Source organism: Podarcis cretensis, assembly GCF_951804945.1.
Source record: "Podarcis cretensis genome assembly, chromosome: Z".
Lineage (NCBI taxonomy): Eukaryota > Metazoa > Chordata > Lepidosauria > Squamata > Lacertidae > Podarcis > Podarcis cretensis.
This window is the reverse complement of record NC_137184.1, coordinates 29,557,246-29,578,442: the sequence shown is the minus strand read 5'-3', so window position 1 is coordinate 29,578,442 and position 21,197 is coordinate 29,557,246. Positions and strand designations below refer to the sequence as shown.

Genomic DNA, 21,197 nt, shown 5'->3' with positions numbered 1-21,197 from the left:
ACCAGAGCAGCGCATGGAAATGCCGTTTACTTTCCCGCCAGAACGGTACCTATTTATCTATAATAATATAATAATAATAATTTATTATTTGTACCCCGCCCATCTGGCTGGGTTTCCCCAGCCACTCTGGGCGGCTTCCATAAAAACCAAAAATACACTAAAATATCACAGATTAAAAACTTCCCTGAATAGGGCTGCCTTAAGATGTCTTCTGAATGTCAGGTAGTTATTTACAGATAGGTAGCCGTGTTGGTCTGCCATAGTCAAAACAAAATAAGGAAAAAAAATTTAGGTAGTTATTTATCGCTTTGACATCTGATGGGAGGGCGTTCCACAGGGCAGGCGCCACTACCAAGAAGGTCCTCTGCCTGGTTCCCTGTAGCTTTGCTTCTCGCAATGAGGGAACCGCCAGAAGGCCCTCGGCGCTGGACCTCAGCGTCCAGGCAGAACGATGGGGGTGGAGACGCTCTTTCAGGTATACTGGGCTGAGGCCGTTTAGGGCTTTAAAGGTCAACACCAGCACTTTGAATTGTGCTCTGAAACGTACTGGGAGCCAATGTAAGTCTTTCAAGACCGGTGTTATGTGGTCTCGACGGCCGCCCCCAGTCACCAGTCTAGCTGCCGCATTCTGGATTAGTTGTAGTTTCCGAGTCACCTTCAAAGGTAGCCCCACATAGAGCGCATTGCAGTAGTCCAAGCGGGAGATAACTAGAGCATGCACCACTCTGGCGAGAAAGTCCGTGGGCAGGTAGGGTCTCAGCCTGCGTACCAGGTGGAGTTGGTAGACAGCTGCCCTAGATACAGAATTGACCTGCGCCTCCATGGACAGCTGTGAGTCCAAAATGACTCCCAGGCTGCGCACTGGTACTTCAGGGGCACAGTTACCCTATTCAGGACCAGGGAGTCCTCCACACCAGCCCGCCCCCTGCCCCCCAAAACAATACTTCTGTCTTGTCAGGATTCAACCTCAATCCATTAGCCGCCATCCATCCTCCAACCGCCTCCAGGCACTCACACAGGACCATCACCGCCTTCACTGGTTCTGATTTGAAAGAGAGGTAGAGCTGGGTATCATCTGCATATTGATGGACACCCAGTCCAAACCCCCTGATGATCTCTCCCAGCGGCTTCATATAGATGTTAAAGCATGGGGGAGAGGACGGAACCCTGAGGCACCCCACAAGTGAGGGCCCAGGGGTCTGAACACTCATCCCCCCCCCCCCACTTTCTGAACATGGCCCAGGAGGAAGGAGCGAAACCACTGTATAACAGTGCCCCCAGCTCCCAGCCCCTCTAGACAGTCCAGAAGGATGTTATGGTCGATTGTATCAAAGCCCACTGAGAGATCCAGCAGAACTAGGAAACAACTCTCACCTTTGTCCCTAGCTTGCCGGAGATCATCAACCAGCGCGACCAAGGCAGTTTCAGTCCCATGATGAGGCCTGAATCCCAATTGGAAGGGATCCAAATGGTCCGCATCCTCCAGGCGTGCCTGGAGTTGTTCAGCAACCACGCGCTCAATCACCTTGCCCAAGAAAGGAAGATTTGAGACTGGGCAATAGTTGGCCATACTGGCCGGGTCTAAAGATGGTTTTTTAAGAAGCAGTTTAATGACCGCCTCTTTCAGCGGATCTGGGAATGTTCCCTCACAGACTGAAGCATTCACCACCTCGCAGAGCCCATCGCCCAGCCCTTCCCGGCTTGCTTTTATTAGCCAGGATGGGCAAGGATCCAGGAGACAGGTGGTTGGTTTCACGCGTCCAAGCAGCCTGTCCACATCCTCGGGGGTAACGGATTGAAATTGATTCCATGCAACTTGACCAGACAGAGCTCTAGCACTCTCCCGCCCCAGCCCTGCTCCCACGGTGGTGTCTAGCTCCTTCCGAATATGAGTGATTTTATCTGCACTTTGACTTGCACTTTGACGTGCTTTTGAACTGCTAGATTGGCAGGAGCAGGGACCGAGCAACAGGAACTCTCCCCGTCGCAGGGATTCGAACCACTGACCTGATCGGCAAGTCCTAGGCTCTGTGGTTTAAACCACAGCATAATAGAACATTAAACATTAAAATCTTCTCTTCACAGGACTGTCTTCATATGTCTTCTAAAGGTTGTATAGTTACTTATTTCCTTTGCTCGGGAGCGGGGCACATGACTCCATAGCCTCCAACATTTCTCCAATGAAAATAGGGACATCCTTAAAAAAGCAGGACATTCCGGGATCAAATCAGAAACCAAGACAGCTTCTGTAAATCCAGGACTGTCCCTGGAAAATAGGGACACTTCGAGGATATGTTTCATTGTTTGCTTTTATTTCTTTTCATACCACAGCTGTTCTGTGACTGGGTTGGGCCGGGAAGAGGTGGAAAGGGAATTACTGGCAGACAGTCTGAATGGATTGACCCTCTTGATCATATCTCTGGAGACCTTTGATTAGCAATTTGTATGATGGAAGGAGTTAGCTCAATCTATGCCAAGAGTGGGAAGGAGAGGAAGAAAGGACCTTTTGCAGAACTGCCAGTAGATTTAAGGATACCCATGATCTGGACATACTGGACATATTGAAATTTGTCAGCAGGACAAGGCAGGAGAGTCTGATAAAGGACAACATCCAGATGGACAACAATTTAACCTTTAATGTGATTGTAGATGAATTAACAGTGGTGAAAAAATTAGTGGGAAAGTGCTTTGTTTGGCCACAAGAGAGATTAGTTACTTGAATACAGACCAATATATGTGCCAATGGACAGTAATTCATCATGGAAAATATGGGGAAATGTTGTTGCTTTAGGATTAACTGCTTTTGAGGTCTTCCCTGTAACATAAGGGTGGGAAATATTTAGAGAATGAGCAGTGGGGTGTGTGTGTGCGTGCTGCTTATGACTAGTGCCAGGTTCACTTCCTCCCAGGGGTGCCAACTTGAATAAAATATTGTGGGGGCCCAGATAAGCCCCACCCTGCATAACTGATCACATGGCACAGTGCACACACACCATTCGAATGGGAATGCCCATCAACTGTGTGGGGGCCCAGCCTCAAATACTTTATTGTGGGGGCCAAAGCTGGCTCCTATGCTTCTCCCCAGATTCTGACACAGTGAAAGCTAGTGTGGTGTAGTGGTTAGAATGCTAGACCATGACTTGGGAGACCAGGGTTAAAATCCCTACTCAGCCATAAAGCTCATTGGGTGACGTGCCAGTCACTGTCTCTCAGCCTAACAGGGTTGTTGTGAAGCTTAAATGAGGAGAAGGAGAACCATGTATACCCCCTTGAGCTCCTTGGAGAAAAAGGTAGGACAAACAACTCATAGGCTTGCTTACCATTATATCTGAACCAGTGCTTATGGTTTGTTTCTCACCAAACAATGAGCAGAAACCAAGGTTTATTTTGGGCTTGCTGCTCATGGTTTACTTTGCTTGCTGGTTATCTTCACCTGTGATACTTGTGTCCCAAAGTCCCATGACCTACATCCATGATTGTTTTGAATTCTAGGTTGAGTTTTCTTGCAACCTGCCAAATGCTGCTGCAAATTCCCTTTAAAAACAAACAAACAACATTCAGTCCAAATTTCTAAACTTCAGAAGTAGTCACCATATATATTTTGCTAAAAGAACTCATATTGTCATTTGTGATATGACTACATGAAGGCAGATATATCAGCACCCATGAACTGCAATTCTCTTTTAGAATCACATAGCTGTGTTACAGTGTATTATTATGGTTAGTTGAATAAAACATGTAGTTCTTCCCAACATTTTCAGATAAACAACGCTACAACAGCCTGGAGCCTGTACCCAGATTTACAAATGTGAACACTGCCTTTGAACAAGAGAGAGAAAATCTTCTCCTGAACCATGTGGTGGACCAGATTGTTCCATCATTCTTGCCAATGTTACAAAAAAATAGGGAGGGGGGAATGACAGACCCAAGTGCCTTGTTTTCACTTGCTAGCTTTTTCTGTGATGCTCTAAAGTTGCAAGTGATGCCGTATGAAAGCAAAACTATCAAGACACTCAAATGTGCGTTGGAAGAGCCAATCTTAAAGGGCAACATTTCCATGAAATTTTAAGGTCTGTCTGTAAACAGGTGTTGCCAGGTATTGCCCTGCTACCTTGGCTCATACAGTTTCCATTTTGTTTTGCCTGTAAACAAGCATAGCATTTATGCAGAGACTTGACATCAGAGGACAAAATCCAATGGGAGAACACTACCCACCACAATCTCTTCATTGTCATGAACAAGGGAGTGGCTCACCACACCTGCTGTTCAGAAACCTGGGACCTCTGGAATGTGCAGATGTCTTGCCTTCACCTATTTCTATTATATATACAGAGAGAGAGAGAGAGAGAGAGAGAGAGAGAGAGAGAGAGAGTCTTATAGAACATCTTTTGATTGGTTTCCAAAAAACCACACACAGCTGAAAATCCAAGGAAAGCTACTCACCTTCAAACCCCTCCTCTCTTGTTGAAATCAACTAGGTTTCTTGTTTTTGTGCTTGGAAAACCTCCCAGGATCATCTGTGTGTCCCCCCGCTTTATCCTCCAGCACTCATTTGCACCTCTAGTTCCCTTTCCAACTCAGCAGCAGTGATCCTCCTGGCAGCAGCTAGGTAGAATGAGATCCCCAGAAGCTGGTGATGCCTCTCCACTGGAAGTGGGGTACCCAGGTAAGGACAACACAATGGCAGCAAAATATACAGTAAATACAACAGGTAGAGAACATTAAAGACATTTAATCATTTGATTGTATGAACTGTAGTCAATTAAACTTGCATAAGGAAACAAAAGCGAAAGGCTAGGCTGGATGAATCCCAAGCCGGAATTAAGATTGCTGGAAGAAATATCAACAACCTCAGATATGCAGATGACACAACCTTGGTGGCAGAAAGTGAGGAGGAATTAAAGAACCTTTTAATGAGGGTGAAAGAGGAGAGCGCAAAATGTGGTCTGAAGCTCAACATCAAAAAAATGAAGATCATGGCCACTGGTCTCATCATCTCCTGGCAAATAGAAGGTGAAGAAATGGAGGCAACGAGAGATTTTACTTTCTTGGGCTCCATGATCACTGCAGATGGTGACAGCAGCCATGAAATTAAAGGACGCCTGCTTCTTGGGAGAAAAGCAATGGCAAACCTAGACAGCATCTTAAAAAGCAGAGACATCACCTTACCAACAAAGGTCCGTGTAGTTAAAGCTATGGTTTTCCCAGTAGTGATGTATGGAAGTGAAAGCTGTACCATAAAGAAAGCTGATCACCGAAGAATTGATGCTTTTGAATTATGGTGCTGGAGGAGACTCTTGAGAGTCCCATGGACTGCAAGAAGATCAAACCTCTCCATTCTTAAGGAAATCAGCCCTGAGAGCTCACTGGAAGGGCAGATCGTGAAGCTGAGGCTCCAATACTTTGGCCACTTCATTAGAAGAGAAGACTCCCTGGAAAAGACCCTGATGTTGGGAAAGATTGAGGGCACAAGGAGAAGGGGATGACAGAGGATGAGATGGTTGGACAGTGTTCTTGAAGCTACAAGCATGAGTTTGACCAAACTGCGGGAGGCAGTGGAAGATAGGAGTGCCTGGCGTGCTCTGGTCCATGGGGTCATGAAGAGTCGGACACGACTAAACGACTAAGCAACAACAACAAGAAACAAATATATGTATGATGCCAAAAACATGCATTCTTTGTTTTAAAATGATGCATGCGTGAGTTATAGCAGGCATAATCTCAGAAGGCACATTCCTTCCTATATAAGACAAAAGTGAAAGATGATGCTTATTATCTTCAGTTTTCCTAGCTAGCTAGCTTATATCCAATGTTAGTCCTCCTCAGAATTTACCCATTGAAATTAATGAACATGAGTAATTTAGTTCCACTAATTTCAGTGGATCTACTTTGAGTAACATTTAGTTGGCTAAAACTCCCTCCCTCCCTCCCTCCCTCCCTCCCTCTCTCTCTCTCTCTCTCTCTCTCTCTCTCTCTCTCTCTCTCTCTCTCTCTGTGTGTGTGTGTGTGTGTGATGATTTGAAAACCTTGATTCATAATATATTTAATTCTGGATTGTTGGTAATCCTCTGGAATTTCTGTGGTAGTTTATTAGGTTTTCATAACACACACACACACATAAGCGCGCGCGCTGAATCAGGGCAATTTTTACTTGATTAATTGAGGAAAGATGCTTTTAGTCTAACAAATTACAGTAATATACTAAGCGCTGTAGCCCTAAAAATAAAGTGCCTTGATGGGGTTGAAGGGGGATAGGGGAAAATATTATGTGTTAGGTAAAGCACAGAGATGTATCCTTGTTTGTAGCTGGGAAACAGTGGAGAGCAGAAATAAATGTTTTACATATGACTCTCATTATTATTATTAGATTCAAATGCTTACTGGAAATTTAAGCTTGTACAATTAAACTGGATTCAATGCTCTGCATTCCTAATGCAACAAAACCATTTCTTAATATTCTTATTCTTATTTATTAAATTTCTATGCTGCCTTTTCATTCAAAGATTTGTTACAATAAAAAAAACACAAAATACATACCATAATAACAAACAAAAATAACGTCCTCTCATAGTGTAAAAGGTCATAGATTGTTTAATTAGCCAAAGACCTGGGAGGAGAGGAATGTTTTTGCATGGTGCCTAAAGGTGAACCCCCCTGGGGAGAACATTCCACAAACAGGGTGCCATTACAGAAAATGCCCATTCTCTTATTGCCATCCTCTAGATCTCTCTCAGAGGAGGCACATGAAGGAAGGCCTCAGATGATGACTTTTAATGACTTTTGCTATTAGGAAAATAATGTGCAAATACTGAAAAGTGTGGGGAAAACATAATCAATGGGAACATGTGTAAACACCTGCAAGCAATCCAGGATGAATATTCATTGTCGTGTAACTACTACCTACAAAATTAGAATGAATGCTCAATAAAGACTGGACATAGTCTAATCACTGTGTAAGCGAATCAGAATGAATGGTCATCTGGACTGGAGGAGCCCTGTTTGTGTAGTGTGTACCATCACAAATGTGGTACAAACATAGTATTTGTGCAAATCTGCCCAAAACAGTCCCTGCCTTGCATTAGGTATTTCTAGTTAATCACCCAAGCATGAGTTTTTAAGGTCACTGGGCACAGATTGTTTCAAGGAAATGACATGGGCAGGAGGAATAAATATTGCTTCTCCTACACCTTTTAGCTCCTACAAAGAAGCCAAGCCAGATGCCCAAACAAGTGGCTGCAGTGATTGTTTCCTCTGCTATGTCACAGGAAATGGTGGGAGAGAGAATTAATCATAGGAATGGTGCTAAAATTTTTGCTGAAGCCTAGCCATGCCTCAATTGAAAACTGGGGATTTGCATCTTTGGGCCCTTATCATATTACTTTGTGAGGCCATGGTTGGCTGCACACATCTACAGATACAAATGCAAATGTTGGAAGCCTAACAAGAGACCACAATATTCAGAGAAAGGGAATGCACAGTCAGAAGTGTGAAAATCTGCAGAATGCACATCTCTGGAAAACATACACCTCTCTACATTGCTTGCATTTTCACACATCCAAAGGCAAACTTGGGCTTGATTGCAGGGCATCTCAGCTCAGGAAGAGTCATTACAAAGGATTGAGAACAGGCTTTATAAGGTTTATTATAAAGCATCCAGAGTAGTAAACACCAGCCTTTTAAAGATTTCATCTTAATGTTGATAAGAACATAAGAAGAGCCTGCTGGATCAGGCCAATGGCCCATCTGTTTTCACAGTGGCTGATCAGATGCCTGTGGAAAACCCACAAGCAGGATTCAAGCACAAGAGCACTCTCCCTTCCTGCTACTCTTAAAAAAACAAACAGAAATCTAGCACAACAGATGAGACCCACCATAAATCAGACCATGTGTGGGTCCTAATCTACTTGTTGGACCAATACTCTAGAGCCAAATAACGTGGGAAATGATGTAGGCATTGAGTAATTATAGCTAAACAGTTATTTATTAATTATTTAAAATATTTATAGATAGCCACTGCATATAAATCAATGTGGTGCAAAACATAAAGTCAGTAGAACATGAGGCTCATAATCTCAAGGTCGTAGGTTTGAGCCCCATGTTGAGTAGAAGATTCCTGCATTGCAGGGGGTGGACTAGACGATCCATGTGGGCTCTTCGAACTCTACAATTCAATGATTCTCATTTTAATTTATTGGCTCTCAGCCAGTCCTTCACTGCATTCAGGCATTGGTCCAGGGCTCGCACAGCCAGTCCTGATTAAGATGTTATGGAGAAATAGAGCTGTGTGTCATCAGAGTACTGATGACACTGTGCTCCAAAACTCTGAATGACTGCTCCTGACTCAATTATTTAGATGCTAAATAGCATTGGGGACAAAATAGTGCCCTGCAGAACCCCATAGCACAATGACAGCCACCAAGGAGCATTCTGCCAATGCTCTTTGGACTCAGCAACACAGGCAGGAATTGAAGTAATACAGCGATTCTGATAGGCATCCTGAACAACTGGTCCAGGATACAATGGTTAATGGTATCAAACACCACTTAAAGATTGAGTAACACAGGGTTGCTTTTCATAAAGGACATCTATCAGGGAGATCAAGGCTGGTTCAGTCCCAAAACGTGGGCTAAACCCAGATAATTAGTACTGCCTAAGCAGTTGCTCTGCCGCAACCACTGCCTTTCACCCAAAAGCAAATATATTATAAGCAAGGGGTAGAGACAAGCAGGATGAACGCGATGGCAAAAGGTTGGAAGGCTGAAGAAAAGGGAAAAATGCCAGGGAGAGGTGTGTGGGAAGTTGACAGCCTACAAACATCTCAAAGGATTTCAGAACTGTTGTCTGGATTAGGTAAAGGGCTGGATAAGGGCCAAGAAACTGATGCTGAATCCTGACAAGATTAAGGTGCTATGGGTAGGTGGTTCTCAGGTCTGGGAGCTTGCTGTTTTTCCTGTTCTGAATGTTTTGGCACTCCCTCTGAAAGAGCAGGTGCACAGTCTGGGAATACTCCTTGATCCAGCTCTGTTAATGAAACCTGGAGTGGTACTAAGTCCCTTTTACCAACTTAGGTTAATTTGCCAAGTTGTAGCCATTCCTGGTTAGGGATAGCCTAGCTATGGTGAGTCTTCCAGCCCTGTTAGTCTTCCAGTTGTACTGCTGTGGTAAATTATATGTGGGGCTGCCCTTGAAGATGACTTAGAAACTTCAGAATTCTTGAAGCTGAATTCTGCCTGGTGTGGATAGCAGGATGCATATTACTAGATCAATTCATAAAGAATTACATTGTACGCTTATTCAGTTTCAGGCACAATTCAAGGTACTGGTTCTTAACTTTTAAGTTCTAAATAGCTTTGAATCTACTTTACGAAAGAAGAATGAGTTAGTTGTATGCCTGCTGTCACTAAACCTTTCCCACCCCCGACTTCCGGGTTGGCGCCATCGCCGAATGGCGGACTCCCTCCGAGCTCTGGAGGGAGCCTGCTCGGCAGGGGCTGGGTTCTACCGCATCGGCGTCGCGGGGACCCTCAAAAACCATGGGCGCTGAAACCCATGGGCATGGTGACTCGGCGGGCACCGTTTGCGCCCCCCGACTCACGAAGGAGCCTTTTTAAAGGCTGCGGAGTGGGTGCCAGGGGTGTGTGTGGTGCTATGAGTCCTCCGCTTCCCCTGCCGAGCGAAGCTGCATGCCATTTGGCGGAGAGCGCTGACTTCTTCTATTGAAAATTCGGATTAAAAGAACAACCCGTGAGTAATTGGAAACTGGACTTAAAAAGGGAAAAGATTTTAAATTTTAAATTCGGAGCGAGCGGGGGAGGTGCAAAAAGGAAGTCAGCCTCCCCCCTGTCGTAGAGGAGTTAAAGCAAAGGATTTAACAACTAAGATCGAGTGCTACCTAAGTTTGATAAAGTTATTAATTTCACGATGGAAAATTATAAGACTGGGCTGGAGGAGAAAAGTAGAACCTGAGCTAAAATGCAACCCCCCCCCCCCGGGAACCGGGAGCGGACCGTGAGAGTGCCGGGAGAGGAGAAACAGAGGCTTTGACAGCTGTCAAAGGAGCTGTCAAAGCTGAAGAATAAAAAAAAAGAGAACTTTGTTACGAGGACTTTGCCGGTTACATTTGTTACAAATTAGATATAAATTGTTTAAAACAAGGAATAACAAGCTATTTTGACTGTTGGGTGTGATCTGGAAGGAAACTGAGTTATTATAATCCCTCTAGAGGGGCTGTGGGACATTACAAGCATTGCTGGTATGGAATTTGAATTGGACTTTTTATCTCCTGGGAAACTGCAGAAATGGAACACTATTTTGTCTACAGAGGTCTCTACACTAAAGGAGACAATAGACTTATCTATTGAAGAATGGAAGGGACTTGACGTAAAGTTTTGTTCCTGAATAACAAAGCCTCTGTAGGGGATTTAGAAGCTTTTGGAATTGGAACATTTTTGCAGGAGAGCAGGAAAAGAAATTGGAGAAAAGTGAGGAGAGAGAATAATAAGAATAATATGAACAACAAGAATTGGATAAAGCTGGAAGTGGGAACATTTGGGACATCCAGATTTGAAAGGTCTAAAGAAACAAAATTGGAGTTTTTACTCTTAAATATAGAGATCTGGATGGAAGAAATGGTCCTTTTTTGAGATAAAGTCTTTCCAAGATTGGACGTTCGAAACTAAAGATGATCTAAAAGACGGCAAAGACTATTAAAAAGACGGCAAAGTGGACTTGGCAAGGATCTCGGCCTAGATGTGGGATCTCCAGGACGACAACAGGCATTGATGGACATTGGGGAACGCAATCGGAAAAGGGGGGAGGGAAATTTGGAATCCAAAGGGTGTTAAATTATACTTTATTCTTTTTTCTATTTTCTTTTAATTTAATTTGTTCTGCATATTTAAAAGGGGAACTCGTGGAAGGGAGCGAGGTCGATTTTTAGGGGAGGGAAAAACATTTTTAACATTGGGTTAATTGTAATAAGTTTAAAATTTGGGGTAAGAACTTGTTGAATTTATTTGAAGGAATTGGAATACAAGAGGGGGTGGGGAGGGGAAGTCCTGGAAGGATGTTAATGAAAATAAGGATATAAAACTTCTTTCTTTTTTCTTTTTTTTCATTTTTCTGTTATATTTGAAAATGTTCAATAAATATTATTTTAAAAAAATAATAATAAACCTTTCCCACCCCCAATATGGCAAAGATAATAATAGTAACTCACATTGCAGGGATGTTCTAACAATAACTATCAGAATTCATGTGACACTCTTTGAGCATTTGGGGGTAAGTATTATATAAATATTATTCCGCCAACTTTCAGCCAACCAGTGCGTATCTTCAACCAGTGCATACAGAATTTGTCTTGTGATACATCACATTTCCCATCAAGAGCTTATGGAGATAGGGATAATACGGTGTGGCAAAAACTGAACTTTGCATGTGGCACTAAGCCCAGTGTCTTACTGGTTACCCACCTTGCAATCAGCAGTAAAGTACACAGGCCTTAGTGTTGGAGAAAGGCACTCTGAACATTCTTAGAAGCAGGTCCTTGAAACCTGGTGTGGAAGAAAGGTCCCAGTTTGCATATATCTTTTCACCCATCACTTTTTACTTCAGAGAGGTAGTTGTCTTAAGACTACAAAATCGTCAAAGACTCTTGCTGCAACTTAATTTTACAGGATCTGCTTCCTGTGTTCATTGGGACTTGGTAAGCACATTCTCTAGTAAGTGCATTCATTCAATATAATTTAGGCCACTTTTTGGAGCGAGCATCTGAACAGGGAGAAGCCATGCAGTACCTAGACCAGTGCTTGGAGACAGTGATGAGATGGATGAGGAAAAACAAGCTGAACTTGAATCCTGGCAAGACAGAGGCACTGTGGGTGAGTGGTTCCCATGTCTGAGAAATTGGTCAATTGCCTTTTCTGGATAGGGTTGCACTTCCCTTGAAGGAGCAGGTTGACAGTCTGGGGGTTTGCCTGGATTTGTCACTGGAGTTTTGTCACTGGAGACCAAGGCAGCCTCAGAGGCTAGAAGCACCTTGGACTGGGAAAGCTTGGCCACAGTAGTTCATGCATTGCTTACATCCAAGATTGGATTACAACAATGTGCTCCATATGGGGCTTCCTTTGCACTTGATGCAGAAGGCTGTGGCACAACTGCTGGCAGGAGTGAGACCTTGTCAGCATATAATGCCTGTGCTCAGAGACCTATACTGGTTGTTGACTTGCTACTGGGCCAAGTTCAAGTATGTAAAACCTTTAACAACTTGGGAGCAGTTTACGTGTGAGATTGCCTTACGCCATATACCTGACTTGCTTTGATCTGTGGATGCCCAATTTAGTGACCATCTTCCCCTGACAACCAAGTTATGTGTTGACTGGCAGTTGCTCGACCGCTCCCACCCAATCCTGGTGACTGTGGAGTCCTCCAGTAAAATAAAGGGGACTAGATGGTCCCCTGCCCTTGCTCATAGATATATGGATTTTATCAGAGAAAAGTTTCCTGGTGACCAGCCGGATGTAGGAATAGTCCCGTGTGATCCTATTACCTGTATGAATTTTTTTTCTTGTCTGATAGAAGTTTTAACTCGCTTTTTTACTTCTCCAACCCATGGAGTTAAAAACGATTATTTTAAATTTGGCGCCCCTTGGTTCAACTCTGCTTGCAAGCTAGCCAGACTCCATCTACATACAATATATAATGACTATAAACATTCCGGTGCTCCGGCCTTACCTCCATCTTATTCCCTGGCTAAAAAAGCATACAAACAGGCCCAGAAATCGGCCAAACGGGAATGGCATTTAAATCGTTGGCAGACTATAATTTCTGCCTCAAAATCTCATAACTCCCGGAAATTTTGGTCCTTAATAAAGGGAAGAAACACAAAATATCCCTTAACGGTGATCCCGGCCCCTACATGGGAGCAGTTCCTGAGAAAATATTTCTCAGTGGTAGAAGCTCCGGCCACTCATTGGAGACCTTCTAATCCCCTTCCCGTCTGGCCTAATACCGACCCTGCTGAAATCCTAGAATTGATAGCTGAGCTGAAAACTGGTAAGGCCCCTGCGCCAGATTTGGTCCCTGTTGAGGCTATAAAGCTTCATTCGGCATGGTGGGCAGGGATTTTAGCTAAAACGTTCGACGCAATAAATGCCACGGGCTTAATTCCAGGAATGTGGAAGGAGGCCATTATAATTCCTATCTACAAAAAAGGCCCTCCCGGTGACCCAGGGAATTATCGGAACATCAGTCTGCTATCGTCCATTGGGAAAATATATGCCCGTTTTTTGCTGGCAAGGTTGATGAAGTGGTCAGTTGAGGCTGACCTGATTGGACATGAGCAAGCTGGATTTAGATTAAACCGATCCACAACAGACCAGGCAATTATTCTTTATCACCTAGCCCGGAAATACTCAACACCTAGACGGGGCCAACTTTGCGCAGCTTTCATAGATTTGAAAGCTGCGTTTGATAGTATCCCGAGGAAATTACTATGGGATAAACTTGCCAGTTGGGGAATAGATAGAAGGATCCTGTGGCTTATTTCCCAACTTCACGCCGGGTCCGTGGCCAGGGTGAGATTATCTCCTGCTGGAGACCTGACTAACCCAGTGCCAGTAAATAAGGGTGTACGCCAGGGTTGTATTTTAGCGCCGCTTCTTTTTAACTTATTTATCAGTGATATGAGGAACCCATTAGCCGTCTCACATAAATTTATCCACTCCCCTCGTATAGCAGATTACCGTTGTCCTTTACTTCTTTATGCAGATGATGCTGTACTACTCTCTTACTCCAGAGTGGGTTTAAGGAGGGCACTAAAGATTTTTGCGACATATTGCCATTCTAATCATCTGTCTATTAACCACACCAAGTCCAAAGTACTGATATTTTCAAGGAGTCGAAAACTTTATTCATGGAAACTGGAGGGCACGAAAATTGAACAAGTACACAAATTTAAATATTTGGGAATTTATTTTCAATATAATTTAGGGTGGAAAGCACATGTTGAATATCTTCAAAACAAGACAAAAGCCCTTTCACACTCCCTCCTTCATTTTTTCTACTCTGAGGGGGCCTTATTCATCCCTGCGGCCCTAAAAGTGTATAGCATCAAAGTGACGGCCACAATGGCCTATGCTGCACCTTTATGGGCTGCCTTTGCAAACCTCTCACCATTAGAGTCACTTCAAAGCCAATTCTTACGCCGACTTTTAAAATTACCAACATGCGTAAGTAACGCGGCTATTCGTTTAGAAATGAAGATCCCGTCAGTGGAGTTAGTTATATGGAGGAGAGTTTTGATCTATTGGATATCCCTATGGCATAAACTCCCGAACCACTATCTCATTCAATGCATGTGGCGAGATGACTTCACAAATTTGTGGTCAGGAAAAATCCTTGCCAAATTGCAGTACTATGAGATCTCACCCACTGAATTGCTCAAACTGGATCTAAATGTGGCAAAAAGGTGTATAAAGCAAAGGCTGGATGATGCGGAGCTATACCAAAATTTTGTAGCTGGTGGTGGAGCCTGTTCGCCATTAAATTTCGGCATAACCCCTATCTACCGCACTCCGTCCTACTTAACATCGCTTATGGCCGCGTCTCACCGATATGCCTTCATTAGAGCTAGGTTTAATGTCTTTCCAACAAACGTGCTGAGACATAGATTCACTAAGGGCCAAGTCCTTTCAACGTGTGCTTGTGAAATGAAAACATCTGAATCTCTATATCATGTTATGTTTATTTGCCCTTTGTACAGTTCAGCCCGTGCTAGCATACTAAACTCCATAATCCAGCCAATGGCTGACAAACCAGTAGACCTACAGCTTGCCTGGGTTCCTCAAGATGTGGATCCTTATATTACCCTACAGGTTGCTAAATTCCTAACAGCCGTCCTCTCATACAAGAGACGGAATGGAATGTTAGCTGATTATTGATAGTTATAAGAATTTTTTATAACGACATCAGATACTGATTTTAGTGTAGTGCAAAATTTTTTTAATTTTAATTTTAATCTTAAACTTTTCCTATGAATGGCTGATATTTGTCTTTGTGAGTTGTAAACTGTGCTATACTACTTGTGGCTTGTACGAATCCGCTGTTTTATTTGATTTGTTTTGTTGTGTTGTGTTTCATGATGGGCGTAAAGCCGAATAAACATTTTGAATTTGAATTTGATCTGTGGAACTGGCACTGCTACAGGTGCCACATAATACCCATTCTCCACTTGTAAGAAATCCACCTTACGTGTGGCAGCACTTATTGACGTCAGACAGGTGCCTTCACTGTACTCTTTTTGAAGCCTGCGTTTTTAAAACAACAACACAAAACCCAACATTCTTGTTTAGGCAAGCCTGCCCAAATATGTAGCACGTTGGTGTGTTTTAACTTGGTTGGTCCTTAGCTTATAGCTATTTTTTAATCACTCTTTTAATATGTCGCAGCTGTTTTATTGATGTTATTGTTTTATTCTTTTTGTAAACGGCTTTGAGGTTTCTTCTTCTTAGTCAAGAGGTAGGCAAATTCCACGAAATAACTAAATGGAACATTGAAGGGGGTGGGGGTGGGAAGCAAACGTTTGGAGCTGCAGCCCTAACCGGTTTACTGTGCGGCACCAGCCTTTCAGGGTGCTTCAGTTGCAACAGCAGCACGACTGTCTCAACAGCATCTGGATTTATTTATTTATTTATTTATTTTTTTAAAAAGGAAATTAGTTCTTCCACTGCTTGCCTGTCGCCTCCGCCCCCCCCCCCTCCGCTACCCCTTTCACCCAACCCAAAACTCATCTCGAGTATAAAATAGCCTTTATTATTTAAAACAGTAAAATCTCCCTCCTCCTCTGATCCGAGCAGCGTTGCACATTTCGGTGATGGTGCGGTGGTGGTGGTGGGGGGGGGGGGAAGAGAGAGGAAGACGAGATGGGTGGCGGTGGAAAAGCGGCGGGTGCCGACGTCATCGCCACCGACGTCACCTTTCCCCGAGCCCACGCAATCGCTGACGCCACACCTCCCCCTCCCTCCCCAACTCTACCTTCTCACCCCCTCCCACCACCCTACGCGTGATGCTCGCAACTCCCCCCTCCCGCAGGGGGAATTCTCCTCTACCCGGGCCTGACATCACTCCTCCCTCACCCAACAGCCCACCAAAGCAGAGACGCCGGTTTAGCGACGGCCTTCTCCTCCCGCCATGTTAGGAGGAGGAGGGGAGGTCGGCGTAACACGGAGCCGCCCCCGCCTGCCCGGGTAGCAGCAGCAGCAGCAGCAGCTCCTCCTCCTCGACGGGCCACTGCATGGAAAGGCTGGGAGCGATGAGCGAAACCGCAACAGCCTTGGAGGCTTCGGCTGACTAGGGGAAAGGCGAGCGAGCGAGGGAGGGCGAAGCTCCCTCCTTTCTCCCTCCCCCTCCTCCTCCTTCCCGTCCCCTCAGCACGAGGGGAGGGGAAGAGCATGAACGGCTGCCCCGTCCCTGCCCGCCGCGGCGCCGCTTGGGCGAGAACGAGGAGGAGAGGCGGAGGAGGCGGAGGTGGAGGAGGAGCGCGGCGGCCGCCACCAGGACGACGACGACGACAGCCGCCGCCGCCGCCGCCGCCGCCACACAGTCATGGTGCCCTTCGCGCCGCCGGAGGGCGCGGAGGAGCCTCAGCCTGAGCCCGAAGCGGAGCCCTCCTCCTGCCCTCCTCCGCCCCCGCCTCCTGCCGCCGCCGCCGCCGGCCTCATGGAGATCTCCGGCGGCGGAGGAGGAGGCGACGGCAGCAGCAGCAGCCCAGGCGGAGAGGTGAGGGAGTCCCGGGCTGGGTTTTCTGAGGGAACTTGAGGTAAAAGGTTCTGAGGGGGGATCGGGCGGGCGGCAGGCAGAGGCAGCGCCGGCTTAAGAGGAGGGGGCGTGCGTGGCGCTGCCGGTGGTGGGCAGTGAGGGAGGCGGAGGGGAAAGTACCGGCTTGCCGCTGTTCTCCCATCCCTCGGTGCTTCGTCTCCTCCTCTCCCCGCAGGGATGCGGGATGCGGGAACCGGTTCCGGAGGGGTCTGAGGGAGAAGGGGCCGGCGGGGGGCGGCCGGGTCGTGAGAGGAGTTTCGTGACACCGACTCGACACCCCCCATCCCGTTTTCATGCGTTCCCTACGGTATCTTTCATGCGAAACCCCCCCCCCCCCATCTCCCTTGACTCCACCTGGTCCTTCAACCTGTCTTTTGCTTGCTTACCTGCCGCCTCCTTATTTAGTTATTTTTAATACCCTCGTTATTCTGACCTGTCCCTCTCCATCATGCCTCCCTGTCAATCCTCTATAGATTCCTCCATCCATCAACAGCTGAACTTGCGCTGTCATTCTCTTATCTCTTCTTTGCGCGCATCCTCCGCTCGCCGTTTTCCTGCCCTCTTGGCTGGCACCTTCTATCACTAACTCCTGCCTTGCTAATTGCCCTTGCCCCCCTGAGAGGACTAAGAACCTCGACTTACTCAAAAGTCGATTTAGCAGCCCCATCAGAGAACGGGAATTTTAGAGCTAACTCACTTTTTGCACTGGAATGTGAGGGAATCCTGAAACGGAAAGCTGTTCCCTTTTGTTTCTCTTTTCGATCTTCTCTAGCTCCGAATTCCAGGTCTCTGTTCTTTTACTGCACGGGATCCAGTGACACCCAAAAGTCTCTGAAAACTGTCCCCCCCTTTCTACAACCACTTGGTTTTCAAACAAGTATTGCCTTATCATTTTCTTCTTATCCATCTACCTATTGCTGCCTCAGGTTTCACTTTTTTTTCCACTGAAGTACTTTTACCAGATAGATTCCTCTCCAAGGCAGATCCTGTCCACATCTGTTTGTCTTTCATCCTTACCTTGACAAATTAACCTCTGCGTCCTAAAGATGCTTGGTTCTAAACAGTTGCCAGATGCCTCCATTCTACACTTCTATATCCATCTCCATCTATTTTTATTGACAACCACTTCCTACTTTGTTCACCTTAGTTCTCCTGGTAGTTAGTCCCAGACATCAAGGTCTGATGCATCCTTCCTCTATCCTGCTAGCTGTCTCCCCTTCACAACAAGGCACTGACTCTTGAGTTCGTTCTTACTTAACTAATACTTCACTCTCACAAAAATTACCTCTTTTACTTCAGCATTAAAACATATTTGGCACCATGGTGCAGTAGTGAGTTACTCCTCTTTGCTTCAGTGTTTGTTGACTTAAGAAGATGAACTATTTTGAATTTGTTGCTGAAATATCTTGCTATGGTTTGCATCTAATATCCTAATTCTGAAAGGCTCCAAATTGCCCTTTCCATTCCACAAATTTTGTTTGAACTTCTCAAAAGAGGCTGCTCTTTGCCCTTGAGGTGTCTCCTCTAAGTAGCCCTAATGACCTATAGATTCCTGCCATATTTCCTGTATCAGTCCTACTGGAGTGATGCTAACATTCCATTTTAAAAACAAGAGGTGTGGTGACATCTGTCAACTACATAAATTGGGAACAGACATAAGGAATGTTCTGCAAAACTTAGCAATAAAAATAAGGAATTACTAATGACCCTTTCTGGATGCATCTGCTTTGGAAGATGTTATGCTGTTTTTGTCTTAGCTGATTTTGCTTTACTACTTTCAAGCACCTCAAATAAAATTCACTATATTTTTTACTGTGTTAATAGAGCTCTGGGTGTCCCAGATGGCCTCGCAGTGAGGCAGTGCATTAGACTTAGACCTGCATAGCTTCAGCAAGGGTGCTGCATCATGTGTTCTTAAACATTGTCTTGACCCCCCACCCCAAGCTTCACTCAAAACAAGCCCCCACTCCTTAAACATCTCTTTAAGACTGGTTCAGCTTAAAAGTCATTCAATTGTCCCATCTTTCAGATTCTTCTTTATCCTTATAAACCACCTGCACTTTGAGCCTTATTTGTCCTTAGAGGATCTAAGAACCTATGTAGTAACTTTCTAAGCCAAGGAGAAGCTGGTAAACCTTTTATTCTCTCAAGAGCTCATTTATTATGGAAAACAGCTTGTACAGTGCTACCTCGGGTTACAGACGCTTCAGGTTACAGAAGCTTCAGGTTACAGACTCCGCTAACCCAGAAATAGTACCTTGAGTTAAGAACTTTGCTTCAGGATGAGAACAGAAATTGTGGTGCGGTGGCAGTGGGAGGCCCCATTAGCTAAAGTGCTTCAGGTTTCAAGAACAGTTTCAGGTTAAGAACGGACCTCCAGAATGAATTAAGTTCTTAACCGTGGTACCACTGTACAAGGTTAGAGTCTTCAAAGTATTGTTCAGATGAATAAAATCTTCTCTGTAAAGTGGTATGCCCAACTTCTGTATCATATACTACCATTGCCAGGGTGTTATCAAATACTGTTTGATGTCAGGATCTTTTACATTCTACTAGTTGTAACAGCTTTTGTCAGAATGGCTTTTGTTTGGCTTTCAGTGGCTTAATTTTAGCAGTCTGACTGACTTTTCCCTTTGTCCCAGGCACCATCAGAAGTGTCATTAAACAAACATTCTAGATGCATTAAAATTGATAGTTTCAACAATGTCGGAACACTTTTTTTGAAAAAAAAAGATACTCAGCAGTTTCATGGTAAAAAAATAAGCAGCAACTTGGAATCTCCTTAGTCCTAATGTAGCTATTGCTGGAAATTGATTGCATAGTGTGAGTTAAAAAAAATTCACATTGTGCAAGTAATAATATTCTAGTACAGAATACCACTGAATATAGAAACTTTGTGCTAGACCTCATGTTCCTGAGATTGGTAGAAGGGAGTAGAATATATGTGTTTGGGGGGGGTTTAATGTTTTGTTTTTGTTTTAACTATTTATTTTGTTCTTTTATCCTGTATTTTTATCTTGTGAACAGCCCTGAGATCGGATGCAGAGCAATATATAAATTTAATAAATAAAAAATAGGCCTTAAATGCAAATTTATATGCTATGTTAATGAATATTCTTATCTAAATACTGTTTCAAAAACTGGTCGGACTAGTCTCTGGTTGTTCTTCAAGTGTTTTTATTGGTCCACTTCTATTAGAAGAACTCATTCATTGCTCAAGATGATATTTTTTTTTATGTTGTAAATGTATGAGACTATAAATTGAAAGTTTATTACTCTGTGAGGTAGGAAGTTTTAAATAACACCAGATTCTATACATGGAAGTAAGTCATACAGATTATGGGGCTGAACTCTAGAGTAAGTGTGCATAGGATTGAAATCAGTGGGATTTAAGCAGCATGACAGTGCAGGATTGTATCCTTAGTGTTTTATACCTTCACTGTTTATGTGTTCATAGTGCTCTTCCTGAGCACTGAATTACTGTGCAATTCTGTATTATAGCAGTATACACTTTGAAATATTTGTGTGATTGAATCCTTAATCATGGTCTGTAAAAAAAGGTAAAGATCAAGGACCCCAGGATGGTCAAGTCCAGCCAAAGGCAACTATGGGGTTGTGGCACTCATCTCACTTTTTAGGCTGAGGGAGCTGGCATTCGTCCACAGACAGCTTTCCGAGTCATGTGGCCAGCATAACTAAACCTCTTCTCGCACAACAGGACACCATGAAGAGTGCCAGAGCATGCGGAAACACCGTTTACCTTCCAGCCTCAGTGATACCTATTTATCTGCTTGCACTGGTGTGCTTTCGAACTGCTAGGTTAGCAGAAGCTAGGACAAAGCAACAGGAGATCACCCCATCATGCGGATTCAAACCACCGACCTTCCGATCAGCAAGCCCAAGAGGCTCAGTGGTTTAGATCACAGCGCCACCCACTCCCCTCATGGTGTATGTTCCTTAGTAATTTAGGAAAATACTATAATAAAATTTATTATTGAGTATCTAAATAAAAACAAGATTAGTGTTTACACTCAAAATTATTAAAATACAACATAGCAGCATTTGTTTAAAAACAACTTTAGCCTTCTTTTAAAGAACCTGTGTGCAAAGTAGCATATTGTTAGGTGCCAGTGTGGTGTAGTGGTTAAGAGCAGTAGACTCGTAATCTGGTGAACTGGGTTTGCGTCCCTGCTCTTCCACATGCAGCTGCTGGGTGACCTTGGGCTAGTCGCACTTCTCTGAAGTCTCTCAGCCTCACTCACTTCGCAGAGTGTTTGTTGTGGGGGTGGAAGGGAAAGGAGACTGTAGTGATAAAGTGGGAGGCCTCATTAGGGAAAGTGTGCCTCGGTTTAAGAATGGTTTCGGTTTAAGAACGGACTTCC

The 21,197-nt window shown here is 44.4% G+C and overlaps 1 protein-coding gene and 1 long non-coding RNA gene across 7 annotated transcripts in view; one reads left to right on the top strand and one right to left on the bottom strand.

Moving 5' to 3' along the window:
- The window catches only part of RPS6KA6 (ribosomal protein S6 kinase A6), a 98,263-nt gene that overhangs the window by 21,550 nt on the left and 55,516 nt on the right, over nucleotides 1-21,197 (top strand). For 2 of the 5 annotated variants that reach the window (XR_013834758.1, XM_079961655.1), the window contains exon 1: nucleotides 16,024-16,776. The exons of 1 other annotated variant lie outside the window; for it this stretch is intronic. Coding sequence is in view for 3 of the 4 variants with exons in the window: in XM_079961655.1 (XP_079817781.1) it covers nucleotides 16,603-16,776 (174 nt within the window). In the remaining variant the exon portion in view is untranslated. Of the gene's footprint in view, nucleotides 1-4,557; nucleotides 4,667-16,023; nucleotides 16,777-16,984; nucleotides 17,123-21,197 lie in introns of those variants that run through there. 2 more of the 5 variants (XM_079961659.1, XM_079961657.1) reach the window with 2 other exon arrangements.
- LOC307207722 lies at nucleotides 1,919-18,072 on the bottom strand. 2 transcript variants are annotated; one of them, XR_013834796.1, is made up of 4 exons: nucleotides 17,234-18,072; nucleotides 11,472-11,552; nucleotides 4,444-4,647; nucleotides 1,919-3,534 (listed from the first exon to the last, which is right to left on the bottom strand). It is a non-coding gene; the product is annotated as an uncharacterized lncRNA (long non-coding RNA). The 2 variants fall into 2 exon arrangements; XR_013834797.1 differs by lacking the exon at nucleotides 17,234-18,072 and adding an exon at nucleotides 16,936-17,035.